Source organism: Sipha flava, unplaced genomic scaffold (genome assembly GCF_003268045.1).
Source record: "Sipha flava isolate LNK unplaced genomic scaffold, YSA_version1 218_pilon_pilon, whole genome shotgun sequence".
NCBI lineage: Eukaryota > Metazoa > Arthropoda > Insecta > Hemiptera > Aphididae > Sipha > Sipha flava.
Genome location: NW_020272845.1, coordinates 36,415 through 63,016, shown reverse-complemented (window position 1 = coordinate 63,016; position 26,602 = coordinate 36,415). Strand labels below are relative to the sequence as shown.

Below are 26,602 nucleotides of genomic sequence, written 5' to 3'. Positions count from 1 at the left end.
GACTTCTCGGTTCCCGCCATTTACTAAAATGTTGTCATTCAGCTCTTGCTAATCTAAATACTAATCTAGGCTGGCCGCTGCGGACTGTACCGATAAGACAATGTAACTGACAATTGCGCTACTTCACCTTTTTTCTTCTATTTTGTAAATGTTGTGTTATAAAACATTTTAATGTACAATGATTAATGGTTCTATGGCATTACAATAATTACCCCCCCCCCCCAGACATCAAATGCGCTTACCGTTATTACATTAGATTTTGTTTAAAGAATCGTTGAAGTGACAAGTAGGACAAAATAAATTACATTTTATGTATACGTAATACAAAAGAGCAATAATTTGGTAAGTACCAATTTCATATTAAGTCGATATTAAATCGATTTTATATTTTAAGAAAACCATGTAAACAGTATTTTGTGTCTTTTTTTTTTAATTGTTTACACAAATTGTTTATTTTACTCTTGTACAATAAATATATTTTTATGACATATTTGCCTGGTGAGGTGCATTTGATAGGTCATTTTAAAATGTAATACATTAATACGATTAACACATAACTAATAATAGTTAAAAAAAAAAAATCTTTTTGAACAGCGATTACGTTTTTTATAATGAATAAAAATAATTAATTGAATATAAAGGAGATCTTGTTAAATTTACATGATATCAATTTGAAAGATATCAGTTTAAACACTATTAAAATATAAAAAACCAATAACAATATTTTCAATAAGTACAATATCAATTTTAGTAAAAGAAATCCTTAAAATAACAACATTAGTTAATGTAAAAAAATAGCACTCACATTCACAATTTCCCCGATTTCAGATGGTACAAATTATTTGTTAAGTATATGACGTATATTTATATATTAATTACCGTGTATAATAATTTATCTCTTACTATGCCTACATTTACTATGATTAACAATAATTTCTAATCCATTAGTTATATTATATTTATATATTATTTATCATTTAGAATTATGTATTATCCATCTCAATTTTTATCTCTTTTCTATGTACAAAAAAATATACAATTTATATAATTCTTGTCTTCAATTCTAGTTTAATTTTGAAGACACACTAATTAATTTCTTCTACCTGTATACAACATAAATATAAAACATGTACAATATATAAAGTATATGTTAATCAGACAATATCCAGATCCAGAGCATAGGTCTTGGAGGGACCAATTCCAAATTACAATAAATTATGAACATAATCTACATAATATTCTTGTATACTATATAATACACATACTATACCATTGATAGATCCAAGGGGGTATGGGGTAAATACCACCCTTTTGAGCTTAGCATATTAAATATTATTAAATTTATATTTTACTTTTACATTTTTGTTATTCGACCACAATATTCAATTCATAATAGCCTCATCAAATATACATATGCTATATACGTTTTATATACTCATCAGATTTATGAAAAATATACAATGTTATATATCTATATGTTCTTTACATAATAATAATAAAAATCAATCTATACTATTATATAAAATTGTTAGGGGTTTCTTACGACTGCACTAACCGAGAAAACTACTGGACCGATTTGACTGAAATTTTTTACTGTTATACCCAACATTGTTGAGTTTTTTTTATCACTTTTGTCAATAAAAAATAAGTATTAAGTTCTTAATTAAAAATTAAAAAATTGTTTACCTATATCATATACATAAAATATAAAATCAATAATGTTGTTACAATACTATTTATATTTTTTTTATCACATTTAAATACTATTAGTTGCATTGATTATAGTAACAACTTTGGTTACAAACGAAAATTCAGCCAGTTGAAATTGATAAAATTATTTCTGCTGAGATACCGTACAAAGACAGATATCTTATACTTTATGAAATAATATACAAGAATATGATTCATGGCTCATGTGGCGAGTTAATTAGATCGCCATGTATGAATGATGGAAAATGTAGTAAGAAATACCCTAGCAAATTGGTCAAGGATACTCAAACTGGAGATGATGGTTATCCGTCCCACCGACGGAGATCACCAGATGATGGAGTTTATACTGCAATATTAAAGGTTCAAGATCAAACAGAAATCGTGGTTGACAACTATTGGGTTGTACCATATTGCCCAGTGCTATCTAGGTGTTTTAATGCGCATATTAATGTACAATACTATCATTCGGTTAAAGCAATAAAATACATATGTAAATACATTAAAAAAAGGATCAGATAGAGTTATTTTTTCTGTTAATAATGAAAACAATGAGATTGCAAATTATTTGAATGGTCAATATATATGTATTCTGAAGCGTTTTGGAGAATTTTCAATTTTGAAATCCATGATAGAGATCCAACAGTTAAGCACTTAGCTATTCATTTAGAAAATGGACAGTGTGTTTTCTTTAATGCTAATAATCTTCATAAAGTTATTAAAAATCCAAGAAAAACGACACTTAACTGCATTTTTTGAACTGTGCTCACATGATGATTTTGCGAAAGCACTTCCATCATGAAGTTCCTTCTTATTATACCTGGGATGATAGCAGAGGCTGGTTAAAGAGAAAACGGGGAAAAGATGTTCCGGGTTGGTCGGGAATAAAAATGGACACTACCATTGGTAGAATTTAAACGGTTCACCCAAATCAAAGCGAGTACTTCCATTTAAGATTGTTGCTAAATTATGTACAAGGTCCTACTTCATTTGAAAGCTTGAAGTCCTTTGATGGAATCATTCACGCGACTTTGAAAGCTACCTGTTTTGCTCTTGGACTTTTAGAAAATGACGAACAATGGAAAAATGCTCTAGCGAATGCAACTGTTTCAAAAAGTCCTTCTAAGTTAAGAGAATTATTCGCAATATTCATAGTTTTCTGCCAATCGTCTGAACCGCTATCTTTGTGGGAACAGTTCAGAAATGATTTTTGAGAAGATATTCTTCATACAGAGCGTACTCAATTAAATGACTCGCAATTAACTTTTTCTGATGAAATATTTTATAGAGGTTTGATTGAAATAGAAGATAAAATTGTTTATCTGTCTGAAAAATATTTAACTGAATTTGGAATGAACTCACCTGTTCGAAATGAAAATGCATCTGATTCTTTTGAATTCTCGATTTTGCGTTCTTACGATTATAACCGATTACAAGAATTTGTAAAAATCAATTTACTTAAATTAGTAGATGATCAAAAATATGCTTTTGATGTTATTACAGAAAGCGTAAAGAATCATCAAAGAAGAGTATTTTTTTTAGATGCTCCGGATGGTACAGGAAAAACATTCCTAATTAATTTGTTATTGACTTAAATTAGATCCTCAGGTAAAGTTGCATTAGAAGTTACTTCATTTGGTATAGCAGCGACTCTCCTTAGTGATGACAAAACTGCTTACTCGGCTTTCAAATTACCGTTAAATGTATTATTTGATACAGAATGCGTTTGTCCGATTCGTAAAAATGGCCCTCTTGGAAAAATTCTTCAAGAAACCTCATTCGTTGTATGGGATGAGTGTACAATGAGTCACAGATCAAACATCGAAGCAATTAATCTTAAGTGTAATAATAAGCTTATGGGTGGCATAAAATTTGTTTTCGCTGGTGATTTTCATCAAACCTTACTAGTGATCCCTAAAGGTTCTCGAGCTGATGTTATTAATGCTTGCTTAAAATCTTCCCCTATATAAAACATATAGAAAAAAAACCTTATTTGCGAACAAACATAAGAGTTTATTTATGCGGTGGAGACGATATTTTTCCAGCACAGTTGTTAAAAATTGGATATGGAACTTTAGAAAATGAATATGGTTACATTTCTGTCAATCACACGATTGGACGGGTGGTAAATAATGTGGAATTAGGTAACAACGGAATTACGGAAAAATGAAATAAATAAAAAGCATATCATAATACAAAATATAGTATTTAGTATTTATATTATTTATTTATTATTTATTTTATTTTTTAGTATTTATTTAATATAGTAATTATTGTTATTGCTCTCCCATTCCTAATTTCTATATATTCTTATTTTTTATCCATTGCATATTGAAATACCATAATGACAGAAACACATATAAACCTATTAATAAACTAAACGGTATTCCCAATTTTTGTTGGCTACAGAAAGCCGTTGCACGGCTGCTGTTCATACTTATTTTTTATTAATTATTAATTGAAGGGTGGTCGGAAATAACGTACTGTATTGCGATTCGTACATTTATAGGAACGACTAAAAACGAAAAATGTATTATAGACTTATTTAAATGTTATCTGATACGCACGTATCACATCATTATATATTAGACTATTTTTTTTTATAACTCGACCATTATTTTATTATTTTGTGAACTGTATTCATTTATAAATTAGACTTAAAAAAAATTATTTCAAATATATGTTGCACTTTCGTGTATCCACACGTCACCTGTTGTGCCAACTTACTGTGAACAGTGAAATTTGAATACGATGATTTTGTATCATAAAAATATTTTAGGAATTTTACTATTTTTAAAATAGACCTATATTGTTTCATAGCATAGAACGTTATTTTGCAAAAACATAAAATCCGAAAAAATGTTACATAGCACGTTATTCCCGTTCATCTTTCAATTATTAGATATTGAAACTATCTCATGTAGAGCCTTTGCGTTTTTAACGCACGTAAATACTAGATTCACAATCATTCTCAGAATGTTTGAAGGGGGGGACATAAGTCAACGGCTCCCCTTCTGAATCCCTCCCTGATAATATTAATAATAAATCCTTAATCTAATCTAAAACAATGGTTTGTGTGACTTGGATATTTGAATACTTCAAATTACCCAGGTAAGTATATTGTAGAGTTGTTCGAGTACTCGACTTTGGAAAAATGTTCGAGTCGAGTTCGAGTACTCGATTTTTTTTAATACTCGGGTATTGTCTAGTACTCGACTTTTTTTTGAGTACCTACTCGACATTTTTTAAGTACTCGAATTTTTAACTCGACTCGACTTCAAAAAACCAATACTCGCCCAACACTAGTATATTGAATTGAATAATATCATATAGGTATTTAATTATAATCATTAAAATCTGTTATAAGTTAAAAGGAAATTATATTTTATATTTATGTGTTTTACTCAGTATTTAATATTTTATATTGTATTATTATTATTGTTATTTTTTTAGTATTGGATTTGATCAACATTTTCTCTATCAATATGAGTGGATCGTTTAAAACTGTTTTAAAGTCATTGCTTGACTGTGATAAGTTGCCAGAAGAAACTAAAGCATTTTTAAAAAATGTAAGATTATTATTTTTTAAAAGGTTGACTTAAATCCATAATAAATGACCATGTTTCTCTTGCAGAAAATGTTTTTTCAAGAGTGATTTCCCTTTTAACTGTTTATAAATAATTTTCATTATTTTTTTTTAATTGTGAATCACTTGAATGCTTTGTTTTGTCTGGTTTATTTTCAATATTTAATGCTTCAAATTCTTGTAAAGTTCAAAATTCAAATTATTTTTTCAAACTCTTGTAAGGTGATACTTATTGTATTAAATAAATATTTCCAATGATATTGTAAGCATTTGCTTTTTGATTTAGTGATGTTCTCCGATACAGATATAATTAAATATTTGAAACATTTGGAAACTTCTTATTTAAGATTCAGATTTTAAAAACTATCAAATAACTTAAAAGTTAAAATTTCCCAGAATGCGATTTTTCTCTGATTTGCATAAAAATAAGTATAGTATGAGTTTGTATTTATAAAAAATATATTGGCTTTTATCTTTTTAAACATTACACACAAATATTTTATAAACATATTTTTAATTAAGTCTGAAATCTATTACCTGTTATATTTATTTTATTCTACAACTTGTTGCATGAAATAAAAGTGTATTCTGAGTCATACTCAAAGTTCTTTAATTTTATTTATAAAATAAAACTTTTACTTGTTAAATATTAAAATTATATTTTCATCTTGTAAGTAATTTTTGAATTTTCAATTAAAATTAGTTTTATTTACATACTTGATTTTTTTATATAATTAAATTAAATTATAAACATAATTTGGTAAAATTAATTAAATTACATTTCTAAACATTTTAATTATATATCTAAAATAAATAACATATAAAAATTATACAAATCAGTTAATATTATAAATAAATTTAGATGTACATCAGAAAATTGTTAGTAGTAATAAAGTATTTTTTTTAAAATAAAACAATATATACAATGTATAATTTAATATACGTACATAATTCATTGGGATGTTATGTATTATACAATTTGAAGTTAAATATCTAATTTTTGTTTTGTTTATTTAGAATATAAAATCTTGTGAAGACCTAAATTACAATGATTCTCAAGAATTATGGATTTTGTTACATGATTTTATCCAGAAAACTACAGAAATTGAAGATGTTACCTCAGATAAAGAATTATTGGCATGTTATAAATGTATTTTAAATCTTGTCAATCTTGCTATTAACAGTACTAGTGATTTAATGGGTATACTTAATAAACATAATATGCTATTGAAAATCATGGTTTTATTTCAAAAACTTTACAAAATAAACATTGATCAAAAGGTAAATATTTTGAAATATGAATTATTATATTGTTTAAATTATAAATAATATATAAGTTACTATCAATAGTTTTAGCAATGATTTAGAACAGTATTTCTTAAACTGTGTTCCGAAAAACCCCTAGGATTCCATAGAGATCATTTAATGGTTCATCAGTGGCGTCATTTGAGGAGAGGCAATTTGGGCCCCAGTCTAAAATTTACAATAACCTTATGTCAGCACATTAAAAAATTTTAACTCTTTAAGGCCATTGTACCTGGTGTTTGATGTTCCAATACCTAAACATTTATCCCCCCCTCAATCCCCTAATTTATTAAGGCTTTATGTTATATGAATCTGTGTGATGAAAAAAAATGTTGAGCCAGCTAATCAGTGAATGGTTGCCTTTGTCTAACTAAAACTGAAATGACTCCACTGGATTCTGCGATAATCAAGTGCTTTTTTCAAAATATTCATAAAAATTACTTTGAAAAAATTTAACTGAAGATCAGAGGTGGCTATTAGGAAAATGTATTATGCTTGCACATTTATAAAATATTATATTTTAATACTACATAATAGTAAATAGTAAGAAATTAACAATAAATAATAATATGTAGTCAATAGTGTTTTAATCTTATACAATCTAAGAAAAGTTGAAAAACGATTGTTGATTACTATAAATTAGTATGTGGCACATGTCCACGTAATTATAACAGATAAAATGATGGTTTTGTTTTAATATGGCTGTTGAACGTGCTTTGGGTTCTGTGTATTTTGTTAGAGTGACGTGATGCTATGCAGTGAAGTGCAAATGCAAGGTATTAAGTGAAAAGGCTTTGAGAGTCCTACTTCCTTTTCCTTCAACTTATGTGGATTCTCAATAGTCACTGCAACACACTAAATATTGAAATAGGTTGAATTATTATTATATAGTTTTAATATTTGACTAACCTATTTGAATTTGTAAATTTTATTTTTAGTTCAAATATGAAATAATAAAAATATGCTCTAACTTTTGGAAAATAATGATTACATATTCAGTAAATGGATTTGATAACCCAATGGATAATGAAGAGATAGTAGTGAATAGTTTTATTTTAACTTTTGAATACATATTTAATGCAGTTCATGTAACTATAAAGAAACTAGAAATGGTAAGATAAACTATAAATATTTTTATTATTTTGATAGTAAATATCTTTAATTATTTTAATATAGAAAACATTATCTTCACTGCTATGGGAATATTGTAAAGTTGTGAGTACTTTATCCATTAAAAAAGGAATAGATAATATGGTAGCGAAATTGGAAAACACATTGAATAATTCATTATTTTTGGAAACTGAAACAGGAAAAATGATTTTTGCAGACATATTTACAACGAGTCAGCAACTATTTCTAGTAATATTTTAATGTAAAATCATTTGATACAAGTATTGAATGGCATATGTATTTATAAATGTTTTCATCAGTCTCTGTAACTAATAGTATGCATCAACTCACTTTGATTTGTATTAACATTTAGTTGTTTGAACCAATATAAACTATATTTTAATTATTTATTCATTTATTTTTTTTGAGAATTTAAATGTAGCTAAGAAATTAAATTGATTATTTTCTTTTATACATGCCACTCAACATTATAAATTTAAAACTGATATATTTTAATATTTTAATTTTGATATGTATTTATATTTTTTTTAAGAAATTTCATCAACTAGTAAAGAATAAATTAGTAAAAGCTAAAAAATCGCTAGCTGAAGCGTTTGGTGATATATATTTTATTTCATGGATAAATTCCAACTCTTCTATGAGAGAAGTAACTATTTTTTTATTATATATTTATATATTTATTTAACTAATAATTTTAAATTTTAAAATGAAAAATCTATGATTTTAGGTTATTGAAGAACAAGGAATATTTGAGATAATATCAAAAACATTTACATTTCAGCGTACTGGTCAATTTAATCGTACTTATTATAATGCTTTAATTTTTTTACAAAGCATGCAAAAACATAGAAAACATTTAATTTTTAGTAAAGTCATAACTAAACTATATACTCCTGTTATTTGGAGAAATTTATCGGTATATATTATTTATAATTTAATTTATGTGTTCTAGGAATTTCTTGAATTTTTGTTTTTAATTAAATTATGTGTTCATTTGATATTGAAATAGAGTGAACATGGGTATATCAGATTAAATGCTGTTGAAATTTTAGCCAGAGCTTATCCCTTAGAAAAAAGAGGAGAAGGTCGTGAAGTATCATCAAGGTTTCTGATGAAACAACAAGATGCTTTTTTGGATCTATTGCTGGATGTTTGTCCTGTAGTTCGAATTGCAGCTATAAAAGTATGTGCTTTTACATAAACCTAATTTTTGTACATTTATGTATAAAATATTTATATAATCCTTTAAATTAATATTTATATTAAATAATGAGATTTTAAATTGAAATGTATAAATTGAATGATAAACAATAAATTGAATTAATAACATATTTTTATCTTAAAATTTGGTATTACTATTTTCTATGGTATGTTTAGTATATGTGTGTATAACTTAAAATTAATAAGAACAAGATTTTTCTGTCTTTATAAACTAATATACATTTGTAATTGACACAACAAGTTATTAAACTAAACATAGAAGTGCAAAATGTTTTTTATATTAAATCTTGGTTACTATCAATTTTGTACATGAATTATCAAAAAATTATCTAGATAAGATAATGGATAATTCATTAAAAATGAATCTAAATAAGAAAATAGATAACTATTTAAACATTTATTTGGATAATAGATAAAAAAACAGATACTTTTAAAAAGTTTTATCATTCAAAACTTACGTAAGGTGATTATTTTTCTATAAATTAAATGCTAACTAAAAATGCCAAAAAAAAATGTTAACTATACATATATATACATATTATATATTTGCATATGTTGATCTCTTCTTAGCCTTAGCTGTGGAAGAGAGAATTCAATCATATTTGTCGTAAAATATTGATCATTTTAATAATTGTTTGCTGTACATGATTAAAAATTAAGTACTATTAATTAAAGAAACTAAAAATAAAAATACAAGTTGAACTATTTTAATAATGACAATTGCTAATAACAAACTAATATACTTATATAACATTTAATATAGGTACTTAACCCGTAACTGGTACAATGCAGTGTGACATACCGCTTCATTTGATAACAATATTTGGACCTTTTTAGATTAAGTTCTTAAATAATTTTATGAATATTAATTGTCAGTATAATATTAACAATCATTCTACATTTTTTTTTCAAACAAATTATTATTTCTTAGTGTTTCAATGAATGAACTGTTACTTTAAAAAATTGTAGTACAGTTTATTTCTGAATCTTTTATTTTATTCTAGAATTTTTCATTGTCGGTTTTTAAGGTTAAAACTTATATACAATAATAAAAGACATACTGAAGAACAAGATAAAAAAAAATAATAATAACCAGAATAACCATTTTTTAGGTAAAAATCTCTATGACCAAATTCAATTAAAATGCTTTATTATAATAAATAAACAAAATATTAAACCTTCGAAAACAAAAATAAATAGAAGAAACTTCAAATATAATATAATATAACTGTAGTGAACTAAATTTAAAAATAAAAACAAAAATTTCTTCAAACATAGAAATATATTGGATATCAAAAATGTTACGTACATGGTACAGTGCGGTGTGAGGTACCGCTGAACATTTTATATCAACAATAACAAGTTATGACAGAGATCATAACATGAAAAACCTATCTTATCATATACATTTTACTTCTATACAAAGGTATATGTAACCTCCAAGTAATATTATCAATATTAAATATTATAATTGATATGTAAAATAAAAAAAATGCAGCGATATATGACACTGCACTGTACCAGTTACGGGTTAATATAAGAAGAGCGAAAATAAGTAAAAGAAAACAGTATTTTTATTACAAAATATCATATAATATGATGTATAATGATCCTCACAACTGTAATTTGTAATATTAAAAATAATTTCACTAACAATTTTCTTAGAGTAATTAGTATAATAGTAGTTTTGAGTATTTATTTTGTATTTAATACAAAAATTTGCGAAAGTATAATAAGTTCCTGGATTGTGCTAATTAAGTTTGTAATTTAGGAATATTTATATATTGGTGTTAAACTTAAAACGAGTATTATAAATATGATTAGATAGTAGTACATTATATTTATTTTTAAACATTAAAGTACAAACATACAACCAATGACATGAATCAATATTGAGTATTTTTATTGGATGTGTTTATATGCAGATACGGTACCTACATATAAAACGTTATTTGCAGGTACCGTACATTCATATCAAAAATAAAATGTAAAATTAAAAAAAAGCAGTTAGTCGTGCTTTGTTTGGCAATTATAGATATTGTATACAATAGGTACTTCAAACACACATGATTAGAGTAATTAATTCGATAAATGAAAAAAGATAATATCATGTCTATTATAAATTTAATAAAATATTTTATATCCGTATGCAACAAACATAAGTTTAAGTTAATAATATTCTTCTATTTTTGTGAATACCTGCAAATTTATCAACAAAAACTTCTAAATCTAAATTCTTGGCAATTTTTTTTTCTACAAATTATAAAATATAAATTCTATAAAATTACTATATTTGTAAGCCTTTTATTAGTCATTTTGTTTATCATGTAATTTTTAATTTGTCTCAAACTGGAGAAAGTTCTTTCCACTCCAGCACTAGATGGTGGAATGATTATAGAAATAGTACTGAGTATATACATTTCAGAAAAAGCTAATTTGTATTTTTCAATTGTATTAAATCAAGTATATTTTTTATCTGAATATTTTTTTCAATTTCATATCGTTTGATAACTTTCGTAAGTAGTTTTAACTCTGATTCTAAGCTTTCTATATCTAACTTATAGTGTTCTGCTAAAGGCTTAATATTTAATAAATTTAAAAATGAGTTACTTTTTGGGTTGAGGGAACTGATACCTGTTAAAATTGCATAATTGTCTGAAAATCTTCTATTGAGTTCACTAACCATTCGATCAAGGACTGGAAAAAATATCATTGTCTTTATATCGTTATAATTACTAATTTTTCTATTTTCAGAAGTTGCTACTTCAGTCAAATATGAAGAAAATTGTTTAGGAAGTTCGCGAAACCTTGTTTCTTTAACTGTTTTATTAGGGAGTTGAATGTTATTTTTTGTGCACATAATTTAACTTCTTTCAAAAGATCTTCAAATTTGTTTGGTGTATTTCTTAAATCCATTAGATAATTAATTAATGATTTTACTAGTAGACAGCTAGAACCCAAATCTGAATCTGGTTTTTGTAAATAATCTGACACAATTTTTATCTCACTGAATGTATCACAAAATAAGTAGAGACAAAATATAAATTCAAAATTAATGTGAAATAATAGTGATTTAGTCTCCATTTGTTTTTCACTTTTGGTTTCTAGGCTTAATTGATGTAATAAAAGTTATATCACTGGAAATGTTTTTTTCACAGCGATGCAAGCAGAAATTTGACATATCCATCTAGTTTCACAAAGCCTTTTTAGTTCCATATTTTCTTTTTTTTTTCTAAATATTTATTTTGAAGTTCTAAGAATTTAGTATGAACAGTTGACCTACTAACAAATACAATTGTTGAATGAGGGTAATAAATGTTTCTATTTCAGGTATATTTTTACATACATCAACTATCACTAAATTTAATCTATTGTTAAAACAGTGTGTAAAGAGCGCTTGAGGAACGTGCTGTTGAAAAATTGATCTTACCCCGTTTTGTTTTCAATTCATCACAGATGCATCGTCATACGTTTGAGCTATACAGTTTTTTATATCTATTCCACAGTCTGTTAGTGTTTTATTTATGTAGTTAAAAAGAGCCTTTGCATTTAATTCATTACAAAGTACATACTCTAAAAATCTTTCATTCATATTATTATTGTAATAGTAACAAACTATATAACTAACTAATAGATAACTGCTCAGTTTTGTTGATGTCTTTTGTTTCATCTGCAAGAATTGCAAAATATTTGGCTTCTTTAACTTCTTTTGCAATAGTTTCTAAAACTATTTTACTCATTACATAAAATAAATCATTTTGAATAGTATGATGAGTATATTTTACATTTTTTGTTATAACATCAAATTTAGCTTTAAATCTTGTGTCTCTCCTAGCACAAAGTTCTAGAAGTTCTAAAAAATTTCCCCCGTTAAGGCTTTCTGACCCTTCATCATCACTACGTTCCGCAATATTTTGACAGGCTGTGAAAAATATTTCTGCTATAACTAATATGTAGTATCGATTTTCTTTAACTAAAAATATATTTTTCTCATTTAATGTTGATAAAATTGATTTTGTTTTTTTTTAAATTTTTATACCCTTCCCATTTCATCATACAAGTTTTATGTATACATGATTTATTATGGCCTTATATTCCTGCATTTTTATCAAGAGCTTTTTTTCAATTTTGAAATCCAATTTTATAAAACGGTGAATTATCAGACTCTGAAGAAAAAAATCTACAAGGAAAACAATGACAAGCATTTCTAATACACTATTTTCAAGCCAAAGATATGATTTAAACCATTCGGGGCGGAATTGTCTCCATTCTTTACCAAACTTAGATTGTGGGTAATTTTTTAAAATTGGTTGTGTTGGTTGATCACTATTTATATGTGTTATATCACTAGGTCCTATTTTAGATAAGTTTTCTATTTGAATCTCAGTTACCTGTTTTTGATACAAGACCTGGATCAAGGTTTTTTATTTCTTGTAGATCGTTTAACTGTTGAGAATCATCTGAATCTGATGAATGATTATCAGTACCACCACTGCTATCATAATTACTCTGTACTTCCCATTCTTCATTTTCTGTTGCATTATCGACTTCAAGTTTTTTATTTGTTATAGTTCTGTCTATGCTCTTATTGCATATGAACTTGATCCAAAAAACGAATCAATTTTTCTCACTTTACTGTCTTTACTCATATTAGATATTAGTAATATAAATAAAACAAAAACCAACTTTTTTATAAAGCACTCTACAAATAAACGTTGACGCACACGACAATCAAATAGTCAAATACACTGATATCTTATTCAGTATATATTGTAGTGTTCTTGATACCCGGATACCCGGGGGTACCCGAGTTTTACGGGTATTACCCGATTTACAACATTTCAGGTACCTATTATGGATTGGGTACTCGTTATGGTTTGTATACTCATTACTAGAGCTGGAATTTGTATGTAAATACATATTTTTTCTAAAACATGATAAATTTCGTTATCTTTTTTTTCATTGCACAGATAAATAACTGCTATAAATAGATATTATTTTATACAACTTTACAACAATTTACTGTTTACTTTTACATTACAGTAAATTAGTAGCTATATGAATATAAAAACAGCATAATTAACAAAACTTTTCAAACACCTATCAATATAATTGTTCAATTATTATAGTTTTTATATAGTTGTATATTTTAAGTTCAAAGCGTAACGATGAAACTATTAATATATTACACGCCATCAATAATATCACAATTTTATTTTTATTTTTTTGGCCCTATGAGTGAGTGAACGCCTCCTCCCCCCATATGTACGCCACTGACTGTGATTACTTATTATTATCTGCGTAGCTATACACATAAAAGGTAACGAATACGGCCACTATATCCGTTATCTGCAAGATTTAAATATAGGCTTTATAATAGCTTTTAACATGTTATTCGACATACTTGAACAAACTAATTATTGAAATTTAATAACACTCACATAAAATACTAACGATTTATTTTTAAAACGTAATTTTGTTAATTTAAAAGAGGAAATAATTTAATATTTTTATCGAATAATTGTGTAATGTATAATTTAATACTGATTACCTCTTAGCAGTGAAGACTTAAGAGCCCCATACACTACGATTAAACACAATGGTTTTAATCGTCACAGTAAAACACGTCGGTTTTTATTGTTGAATGATTTTGCTTATACACTACGATAAAACACGTCAGTTATCATCGTACTGCTTAATTTTATTAAGTAAATGTTCGTATGCTTTATTTTTTAGATTTCTATCTCGATATTTCTCAGACTTGATGCGCCACAAGCAAGGAAATGTTTTATACTCGTCAATAAATTAAATTAAAAATGTTTTATTCATTTTTAAATTACGTATATATACGTACATATATGTACAATATACAAATATATCGTAGTAAAATAATTTACATTTAAAATTTACTTTGAAATTAAAAATTAACACTGTAGTGGTAATATGTACAGCTGCATGACACGTGCACACAGTAAATAAACACATCGGTTTTTATCGAAAAGCCCACACATTACGATTTTAAACGACAACCGGTAAACCCGTCGTGTTTAAATTCAAGACTCGACAGAAATAAAAACCGTTGTGTTTCATCGTCGGATTTTCTCCACACACTTCCGTTTTGACCGACGGTTTTTTATCGTAACGATGAAAACCGTCGTGTTTCATTGTAGTGTGTGGGGCCCTTTAGCTAAACCGTTTACGTATTTCAAAAACCATCGGGTACCCGAAAATTGTGGGTAATGGGTACCCACTATCCGAAAACGTTGCTACCCACAAAATCGGGTATTACCCGGATAAACGGGTACCCTGCGTATTACCCACATCAAATCAAGAGCACTAATACACTGTGTAGTGTATACGCGTATACGTATAGAATATAAATATAATAAACAATTAAAAAATGACGTTATGTAAAAATCTTATAAAATTTCCTAAATGCTTTAAAAATAAAACACAATTATAATCAGTTCTATAATAACAAATATACAATCGTAGCATTATCTATATATTATAATAATCTAATTTCAATATTATTATTTATTTTCTACCTATTTAAAAATAGACTGTATATCAGGCGTTGCACGTTGACACATTGATACACCGTGTCGCACGCCCGTCTAAAATATTAAGACACGGTACACACGTGCATTATTTTGATGCGCGACACCGCTTGAACACCAACATTTAAACTACGACAATTATATCGATACACTATGCGAAGTAACTACTAATTATGGAAGTGTACAACCGAAAATTGGTAGTTTTTTGCATATTTAGTTTATAAAAATTATTTGTCGAAGAAAAACAGGCGTTACTGGGTACATCTCTTTAAGTTAAATATGTTATCTTATTTATTTCGTTATTAATTGCATCTTCTTTCTCATCAAATCCCTCGCAAAATTCATGGCAAATATTAATCCAAGCCAATCGTTTTATTAGTCTGTCATGATATGACTCATAAATAAAATTCCAAACTTCGGGTAGGTACTTCTTTATTTCCGCAATAAAAAGTTCGATGTCAAAAATTTAAAATTGTGTGTTCAAAGTCATTATTACAATAAAAACACACACGCACAGGTATCAATCAATAAATCGCCATGTAATGAGACGCCGCATTTACGATATTTTGACGTTGCGTTATCGGAGTAATTTTTGTCTTATACGAGCTCGTACGATAACGTACGGTGACGGAGACGTGTGTGTATCGGTCAATTGAATTATACATATAACGCCTCGCAATTACGATGACGCAGTGGTGCTGTACGTCAAAATAACGCACGTGTGTACCGAGTCTACATTTTCCCCGACTTCGGGTATTTGCGAAGACGGTCGGAAACTGCCGAGCGTCTACATAACTGTACATCAGAATTTATAAAATACTGGTGGACGCGTGCGATATTTTATTATGGAGCGGATATTATAGTTGTTAAAAATAGATCAACAGTCAAAAAGTTCTATTTATCAATTTATCACAATATTAACCGATCTGTCTACGATGTTTTGTATTACGCCTAATAGGCCGATCGGAAATTATGCCGCGGAAAATGTATTCATGTATTCACACTCTTGCCGCGCGGTAAAAGCTGCTCCGTTTGGACGCGCCTTTACAATCCAAATTAATACGTTGTTATTTCCGGCTAGAGATAACGTTTTATGACTGTATATGTTTACACTTTACAATTCTTATTGTCTATATTATTATATTGGTCCGTAATATTAGGTAAGTATATTAATATAATTCGGGCATAAGCATTTATCACCTCATCAAGTATTCGACACTACAACATCCCAGTTCTTATTTTCTATGGCTGTTTATAGATTATATAGGAATGAATTTAATTTTATTAAACGTAATAACTGGTAATACATTGTTGAGCAGTTCTTAAAAATGTAATTTATTGTATTGACGTATTTAAATGACCTTGATTGGTTGTAGTTTGGAAAACTATATTTACCAACATTTTGCAAACTTGTGTGTATTTTTTTTATCATACTCGTATATTATTATGGTGATTGAGGGGCCTCCGAATTAATTTTCCCCGGGCTCAAAATCTTTAGGACAGCTCTGTTTTAAACAGCCTTAAAATAGAAAATATTAACCTAATAACAAATAAAAATTTAAAGTTTAAAATTTTATTTTTCTGTCTCTCATGTCTAATCCATTATAATTCTCCAATCAGTCAACTAAATTAAATATGAAGTCTTAACCATAAAAAAAAATTAAATAATATTAATCGTAACAGTTAATTTTATCTACAAATTAACATAGGTGTATTATATGAATAAGTCATTATTTAAGAATTATTCAATATTCTTTCAGTACTCAATACTAAATATATTATTTATATAAATTCTCAATATTTATTTTTTATTTTACTCATCTGTGCACAGTGCTCGAAGTGGGGGGGGGATACGGTGGGATGGCATCCCTCTACTTTTTTGTATTTACAGTTTTCATCCCTCTACTTGTTTTGTATACAGTGGCGTATTATGAGATTTTTTAGGGGGTGTCCTGACTCCTGGCAATACTTAATCTCAACAAATATTAACATAGTTTCATCACGAATTCATACCTGATTATAATACATCTTAATACCTTACATAAATGGTATTTTTTTAGTAAAAAAATCTTAGGATATCTACTTAAATTCTTAATTATTCAGCAAAAAATAAAATCGTTGTAGGTACTTCGAGTGTACTGTACACTGTACACAGTATATACTTTATATTGTCGGCCTTTGCTATAGAAATTAGTTGACAATAACTTGTATTCGAAGAAAGATAATAAGGCGATAACCAATAATACGGCTCACCCGAAATCACGAAACGATAATACAATTCTAAGAATTACGTAGTTCACGGTTTACTGCGAAAGTTCAAATATTATTTTGCTAATGAATAGTACCTATTTTCTGGTAAAAGATGAAATATACATTATTCAATTTTCAAAGCAGTTTTAAAATATTTCGTCATTCGTCAACAATATTTTGCAATACTTCAGTAATAAATAGAACTACAAAAAAATTGGGGGGGGGTTTAACCCCTAGGACACCACCCCTAAATACGCCACTGTTTGTATATAATAATGCATTTCTAATAAGACTTGTATTTTAAAATGATATAGTTATCATTTTTATATTTATATATAAGACATTTTTTTTTCAGTGAAAATAATTGTTTTTAACATTCAGGCCCGGGCGTCCGGTTTATCGTGTTGTTTAGTATAAGCCGTTTCGCAACTCGTATTATACCCGTATTTAGAGCCACGGACTAAGATAATATACTTTATGTGAACTATAAAAAATATTATAGGTACACAAGGTGTGAAGAATGTTATGATGATATCAGATTATCTGAATTATAAAGCATCCCTCCACTTATTTTGAGCCATTTCGACCACTGTCTGTGCATATAACATAAATAACATATTGTTATATATATATATATGTATTTGTATATATATATATAATGTATAACAGATTGTATACTTTTTATTTAATTTAACTATTTTTATGCTTTCAGGGAATTTGTAGCTGTTTGCAATATTTTTGGGATTCATTTAATGATGATGAAATACGTAAAATCTTTAATACATTTGTAATATTAATGAATGATAGTGTATTTGAAGTACGGAGATCATTATTTTATTATTATTGTCAGTTAATAGAAGAAGAAAAGTCACATGTATATTTTAGAAATCCTATGTTTATGGCTAAACTTAAAAATGGATTGAATGATGAAAATGAAAAAGTTCGACGCGCTTTCATTAATTTGTTGATAAAAATTAAAATAACAGATGCTAAGGCAGAAAATACCGAGAAAGAAAACAAAATCAACTATGCTAAAATAGTTAATCTAAAGGATATTGCTGATGCAATTGCTGTAAGTTAATTTTAATATCATTAACAATTAATAATATAAATACCTTAATACCATATTTTTTTATTAAAAATTGTTATTTCTAAACTAGAGGTTTCCACTTTTTATGATATGGTTCACTTAATATTTTGGAAAAATTCTTAGTAATAATATACCTATTTTGTATTTCTTTAATCAAATTTTGGGATGTTATTAAATAAATTATAAATCCATATAATCAATATTTTCTACCAAAATAAATCTATAAATCTATAATTTATTCTATGAAAATACATTGATCATATTTAAATAATTATATTAAAAATCTAAATTTTAAATGTAACTGTTATTTGAAATAAACTATAAGTTTATATATTACACAATATCAAATAATTATACTTACTCAGGGCCGCATTTAAGGGGGGGCATTGGCTACAACTGCCTTGGGCGCAAGTTTTTTGGGGGCGCCAAAATTGTATGGTCGGAAATTTGCTCACTTGTGAATTATCGAACTTTTAAAATTATTTTGAAATTATTTTTTTTTTTTTGTTTTTAATATCAGTGTCATAAATTAATGTTAATGTATTTAATTTATTAATATATTTATAACAATATAGCTATCAGCGATCTAGAATATTATTAATATACCTAATATCAGTTTCCAAATTTGTTGTGATAATGTCAATAAACTTAAGTTATTTATAATAATACAGCGTATTATGTTATCGCGTGCGAGTGCGGTGGCGTGCCTATGTATTACATAAAAATAGCATTGATTTTAGAATATCTATAAAGTTCATCTATCTCCTATATTTTCCATCTGTGCATTTTATAAGGAATTTTCACTGGGCAACAAAAAATGTTTTTCTCAAAATAGTCAATGTAATACCATAGTACGATTATAGTATTAAACGTTTGTTTCGCATTATTTCGCCCAATCTTTCAATATTACTAAATACGACACTGTACTTACTATTATAAATGTTTTTAAGATCAAAAATTGTGATTTATCATAAATGCTATCAGTTAAAGAACCTCTGTTTAAAGATTTTTATATTAAAAAAAAAAAAAATTAAATTTAGTAGTATACACATTATTATAGTGTTTACTAACCATCTTTTATTTTTAGGTTGAAGATGAGCGCAATGTACTTTTACTTGCTGACTTAGTTTTTGATAACTTTATTGGGGATAAAGTAACAGACAAAAGTGCCACTCTTATGAGAATCATTGTGTTTTATAAAATGAATCCAACTGCTATGCGAAAATTAATGCTTCATTCTGAAAAACACCTAGATTTTGATAGAGCTTGTCAATTAATTCTATCATTATTGAAAACTGTTTACAAACATTTACTGAAAAAAGCAGAACGTTGTAATAATACAGGCAAAGAGAATAGCTTACCTTTTAAAAGGCTTAAACTTAGTGATAATTCTGGTACTTAAATATACTTTTTTAAAACAAAACAAGTATAATAATTTGATTTTTGTATTTTAGAAGACAACAGTGAAATATGTGAAAGTTTATCAACAAGTTCTGAAGATGAACAAAATAATTGTATAAAAGTATGTTGTATTTTAGATTGTGTAAATTGTCTTTTGGTTCTGCACCGTAATAAATTAATTGATGAGCGTGATAATCAACAAATTAAAGATGTTCTAGATTCTTGTGTTAAATGTTTGATTAAAACGTTTAAGCTTTATAAAGTAATTATTTATTAACTTTTTTAAAACAATATATTTTGTGAAAATTATGTTTTATATTTTCTGTATTACTTATAGGAAGGTGATGCTTATTATAGTGCATTAAGTCTAGCAAGTTTATTTCCTGTATCAAAATTTAGTAGCCATGTATCTTTACCAAGCGCAGCAATATCTATTTTACAACAATTACCATTTGATGTACAAAATGCAGAAGAAGAGATTGATATGCGCAAAGTTAACTGTCTTGTTCATACATTGTGTATGTGGAAGCGAGGCTATGAAATACTTGAGTTTGTTTCTGTTTGGTTTGATGAAGCTTTCAAAACTACAAATCTTAATGAAACACAATACCCGGTAAATTTTTTGAAAAATGTAAATAATATATTTTAAGTTGAAAAAATGTGTTCAAAATTATTTTATTTTAGGAATCAACTATACAAGAAAGGAAAAAGGTTAGATTTAAAATAGATGTTGAAGATTGTAAACCAATGACCGGTGTTTTATTAGTAAACTCAATGCTAAATAACCTACAAACACAGAAAACACTTCTGGATTCTGATGTTAACAAAAAAAATATCTATGATCTTATATCATACTTGCATCGTGTTAAGGTATATTAATATTAACAATTTTATCAAGAATTATATTTTTATTTTTTAGTATTTTACTTTCATGGTTATATTGTAAAATAACTTTTCCAAACCATGATTCATACAGGGAATTAACATAATTCATATTTACAGATAAATATGTATTGGGAAATGTAATTTTTTTATAAGACTATTATTCTCCCCTAAGTCCCAACAATGGGGGGAAGTTGAATCTAGAGTACATTGGCTTGTGTATTCAACGAAATTAGTGTAATTTTTGAAATTTTAATAGGAATACTTATTTTATATTAAATATAATTATGATTATTTTTTTGTATGGGTATAAAATATTATCATGGATCAAAGAAATAATATTATACAAAAAAAGAGATATATCAATAAATGTAGAAATTAACTTACTCTCAAATTTAAAAAAAGACCTACAACATATTTGAGATAGTTTGCTTAAAATTTTATTCGAAACACAGCAAATAGCTAAAAAAAAATGCAAATAATATCAAATTTTGCAGATAATATAAGATGAATAAAAAGAAAGAAAAAAAATTGATGAAACTTCTGTACTGAACTTAAAATAATATTTAGAAATTATATGGCTTACTACACTATTGACTTTTTTTCTGTCAGATTTTGAACATTAATATTTAGAGTTCGTAAATATTTGTAACATTTTTGATCCATTATTAATCATTTTATTGTTGATTAATAAAGAATTAGAATCAAAAATATAAATTAAATTTATCTGAAAATATGTATTATGTTACATCTAAAAACAATATTTTCTTCAATGTTTCAAAAAAAAAATTGGTACATGAAACTTGTGCAAATCAATTTTGCAAACGTGTATATTAGTCTCCAAATATTTTGTACTAGTCCAGTGATTATAGCAGGTGCAAAAAGATTTTTCAGTAAGCTGAGAAATTCATTGAAGACTTAGCTTCAACTGTGTTCAAAGCCTGTAAAATACAATTTTAAGTAAAAAAAATATATATTAAATATGAATTACAATATACTTATTTATTTATTTTTTCATTTGAATAATATTATAAAAAAATATAAAAAAAATACATTATTATTATCAAAATGTTTAATAATTTACTTTTAATAATTCATAGTAAATTTAATTATTGGAAGGTTTCTGACAAACATTTAATACAGGCTATCAGAATTTAACGTGGGGCCCCTAGTTTTAACAATATATATTATATAGCATTATTTACTAATTAACAATATGGATGAACATACATAATATCGGTATTCAACAATGTAGTATGCTACCGATTGCAATTTTGTTGGTGTAGTATGCTACCAACTAGTAAATTTTGTTACCTATCAGAAAACATTATTTAAAAGGTAATTTAAGTGTATAATTTTGATATAATATTTTCCATAAAATTTCATACCTATTTTCTGTTGATCTTATTGATATTTTACACTTTTTTTGAAGGAAAATAACCTGAGGGTTGAGTTATAAATATATTAATAGAACACTATAGGGATCATAACAGCCATTGTCATAACTGGTAAATATTCACCAAGACAACAAAACTTCTTGATATATTACTTTAGTATTCATGTAAGTGTCTGTGTATGTGTTTTTTCGTTTTTACATTGCGAGTTTTCTATTAGTTTGCTTTTTGTATGGGCATATGATATCTAGTGAATGAACTTGTGTTAACTATCTTCAAGAAAAAAACTTGCTGCCAAAAGTTAATAGTTTTCTTAAATTAAAAGACAATATTTGTGGAGACACGTTGAAAAATTATCAAACAATTAATAGTTTTTAGCTACATTTATAAAAATATATATATATGTATATATTTATAATAATAGCTACATTTTATGGTAGGTAGCATAAAACACTAGTTCAGTTTTTGTTTAGGTAATTTACTACAAGAGTACCAAAAATCTTCAAATATTTATTATATTCAAAAACATTTTCTTTACAAAATACTGTAATTTAAACTTCTTAAAAAGTTAAAATAAGGCTATATTATAAAACAAGGTTCTAAGAAATATGTTTCTTAGATCAGTTTTTAATGATTAATATCTGAATTGTTGGTATTTATACTATTATACACGCTAGAAGAAATTTTGATATGGTATTTTTATTTACTTTTGCTGTTTGACCAATCACATGATCATGCTGAACCAATATTTTTAAAATGTATTATACATTTCCTCAACATCTCTATTCAATTGGATATTCTATTTTTTATGTTCTCAGAGAACCTAAATAAGGTTATGTAAACAAATATCTTAAAAACATAATTACTTTATAATAATCCTCCACCAATCTAATGTTATATTTATAATTAATTAAGTATACATAAATGTATATGTATAGATACATTATGCATTTATTTATAAAAATTTATTATTTTTAAAAAACCTAATATATTTGCAGCTACAGATAAATTCCCAGCACAAAAATGGCTATTTGTTTTTATCTTATGTCTTCATAACCATATCTTAAATTATTACCAAGTTCCTTCCTATAACTTTTAGTTAAATTTTATATGCACCTACTGTTTTTATCTATTATAAATTATTTTTTAATAATTTTATACATTAAGAAAATTCTTATTAATCTTTTATTGTTTAATTAGTTTTTCGTCAAATTGTATTATATTTAATTATTTTTGTGAACTAGCCTTCAATCAAAAAACGATTATCTGAAGATAATATTTTAAGTAAATTATTATCAGACGAAGTTTTAATTGAGTTATTTCAGTTACATATTAATTTACATATACTTTACCATAGTGAAGAAAATAATGTTGATGAAATCATTAAGTATCAAACTTCTATTTTAGATTGGGTCATTAAGTGAGTATTCATATTCATAATTAAATCAATTCTAAAATTAGTTAATTATATCAAATAATAACAATATTATTTCAGCAATATACTTATTCACGATTTACATTTTAAAAATGAAACTACTATTATATTTGCAGCCAATATATTAAATGCTGTTAATAACATAATTTTGAATATTTGTTTAATGCAATTTGTGGACAAGACATATTTGGATAATTTCTTCTCATATTGTAATGGCATCATGCAAAGTGAGAAAAATTAATTAATTGAAATCAATTTTTCAATTTTTAATTATATTAAAATATATTTTTTTAATTATTGTATTATAATTTGAAACTTATGTTTAGATCAATTAAGTCCTCGTATCTTAATATCTTTGATTGAAACTTTAATACCAGTGGCAAAATATTTCAATCATTTAAAAATTATGGATAAACTAGAAAATGATACATCATTGCTTGCAAATTGTATCTGTAGTATTATATCAATATTTAGTGAATCCAAATTTAATGAAGAACGTTTTGAAAACATTATTGGAGTGAGTTAATTATGTAGGGTTGATTAAATAATTAATGTTTATACTACGCTTTTTGACATAATAATAAAAGCATGTACGTGTATTATAATTAAGAATAGACTCACTAACTGCTGTACTATTCTGGTTTTCATATTCAACGAAATGTGATCACACTATTTGTTTTCTTTATATGGTTTAGCACCAAAAGGCACTGTTATATATTATTAATATATATATATACTGGTATAAATGCATATGAGAAAAATCCTAGTATAAGCTCTAAATTATTATTCATCTTTTCACTTTGGTATAGCTAATTATTTATATCATTGTCTTAGTGTTGTACAGTAATAGTTATGGAACAGGTCAATATTAATCAAATAATTCTAAATAAGTATAAATATATAAAAATTAAGATTTATTAATACTATTATTTTATGATTTATAAAAAATACTAGTCCTTACTAGAACGCTAAACTGTTCTTCCCATAATTGTATTTCTAAAAAATTATTTATTTTTGTGTATATAGTTATTTAATTGGTTATAGTCAATTATATAATTATTTAAATAATAAGATTGTTGATGGATTTGTGTTTAATACTAACAAGGATCTATTGATAGATTTCATGTGGTGGTTGAGGAGAACATTATATAATATTTGTATACATGTATAATAGTTATTATTCTAGCTTCATATTAGTTTTCCCTATATGAATCAATCATAATTTAAAAGTGAAATTTAATTTTGTTATTTGAATATTATGCACATAAAAGTTATTTTAAAAAATAGATCTATACAAAATTTTAATAATTTTTAAATTAATTGAATTCTAAATTTAAATTTAAATTTATTAAATCATCTGTGAATCGTACATTAGTATAATACTGATTCATGATAAGATAAACAAAATTAAAACCTGTGTATCACTTAATTTTTTTTTTTTTTAGCTCATACGAATTAAAAACCATATTAAAATATCCTAATTGTGTTTTATTTATTTAATAATTTTTATAGGCTCCTACAAAATTTCGCAAGTATTTAAACACGTTGATTTGGGAAATTAATAAAATTAATTTGGTTGACTTCAAACAGGTTCTCATAACACTTATTGAAACTATTGTACAAATAATTGCTAATCACATTCGAGAAGTAAGTTTTTGATTTTTTTCCTTCGAAATTATAAATCTGTTTAATTTAAATTTTTTAACTTAAAATTATATAAATTACATTAATTTATATATAATATTACATATCTTGTTTTAAAATTATTAATATTTTATTTCGAAAATAATTTTAAAACTTGTAAAGTATGGTTTTTGATTCAATCAAACATTAGGTTTTAATGTGCAAGTATTATGTTACTTATACATTTTTTATTTTATTTTAAGATTGAAGAAGTTGATATGAATGAACATCTTACAGAAATACCGTTTAGTGCTAATCAATTAGCATTGGTAATTTTAAATAATGCTCCATTGCGAAAAGAATTTTCACACAATGCTGTTACAATATTCTCATCTGATTTATATAAAAATGTATGAGTGCATTTATATTAAATGTATTGGTTTAAATACATTTGTATTCAAAGTATTTTTTTTTTTTTTTTTTGATTATAGGATTCTTTTTTATTGATATCTGCAATATCTTATATCTACACTTTATCATTTCAACTAAATAAAACAAAACAAATTAATATGGAACCCATAGTTAAACTTTTATATACAACTCTAATGGAACATGATAAAACTAAAACACTACTTGGTAATAGTTGTAACTTAACTGCAAAAAACAATCAAGAGGAATCTATTTTAGAAAACTCTGATTTCAGTAATGAGTAAGGAACATTAAAATATTTTTATTAATCTCACAAATTTTTTAATTTTTATTGTATTATTACAGAAAAATAGATTTCAAAGAAAAAGGACTTAAAATTTTAATTGCCACTGCTAAGCAACTACATATTGCTTTAACTGATTAATACCAATAAAATTATTCATAATGCATGCTCATAATATTTGAGATGTTAATGAAAATAATTATACTTTGATAACTTTTTGTGGACTTAGTTATTATTATTATTATATTCATGTAATTAATTATAATTTTAAGCATAAATAGTATATATTTATATTTATTAATAAA

The 26,602-nt window shown here is 25.8% G+C and overlaps 1 protein-coding gene across 2 annotated transcripts; it reads left to right on the top strand.

Annotated features, from left to right (window-relative positions):
* On the top strand, positions 1 to 26,541 carry LOC112683064 (condensin-2 complex subunit G2-like). Of its 2 annotated transcripts, XM_025553924.1 has the most exons (20): positions 1 to 342; positions 5,161 to 5,276; positions 6,311 to 6,574; positions 7,537 to 7,710; positions 7,775 to 7,957; positions 8,262 to 8,375; positions 8,457 to 8,645; positions 8,739 to 8,912; positions 18,473 to 18,832; positions 19,938 to 20,244; positions 20,305 to 20,513; positions 20,589 to 20,864; positions 20,936 to 21,121; positions 23,772 to 23,947; positions 24,023 to 24,189; positions 24,289 to 24,479; positions 25,475 to 25,609; positions 25,849 to 25,995; positions 26,077 to 26,294; positions 26,360 to 26,541. In XM_025553924.1, the coding sequence occupies exons 2-20, from the start codon at positions 5,193 to 5,195 to the stop codon at positions 26,436 to 26,438; spliced, it is 3,633 nt and encodes a 1,210-aa protein (XP_025409709.1). In that variant the 5' UTR covers positions 1 to 342; positions 5,161 to 5,192; the 3' UTR covers positions 26,439 to 26,541. The 2 variants fall into 2 exon arrangements, with proteins under 2 accessions (XP_025409709.1, XP_025409710.1); XM_025553925.1 differs by lacking the exons at positions 1 to 342; positions 5,161 to 5,276; positions 6,311 to 6,574 and adding an exon at positions 7,390 to 7,469.
* The last annotated feature ends 61 nt before the right edge of the window (positions 26,542 to 26,602 follow it).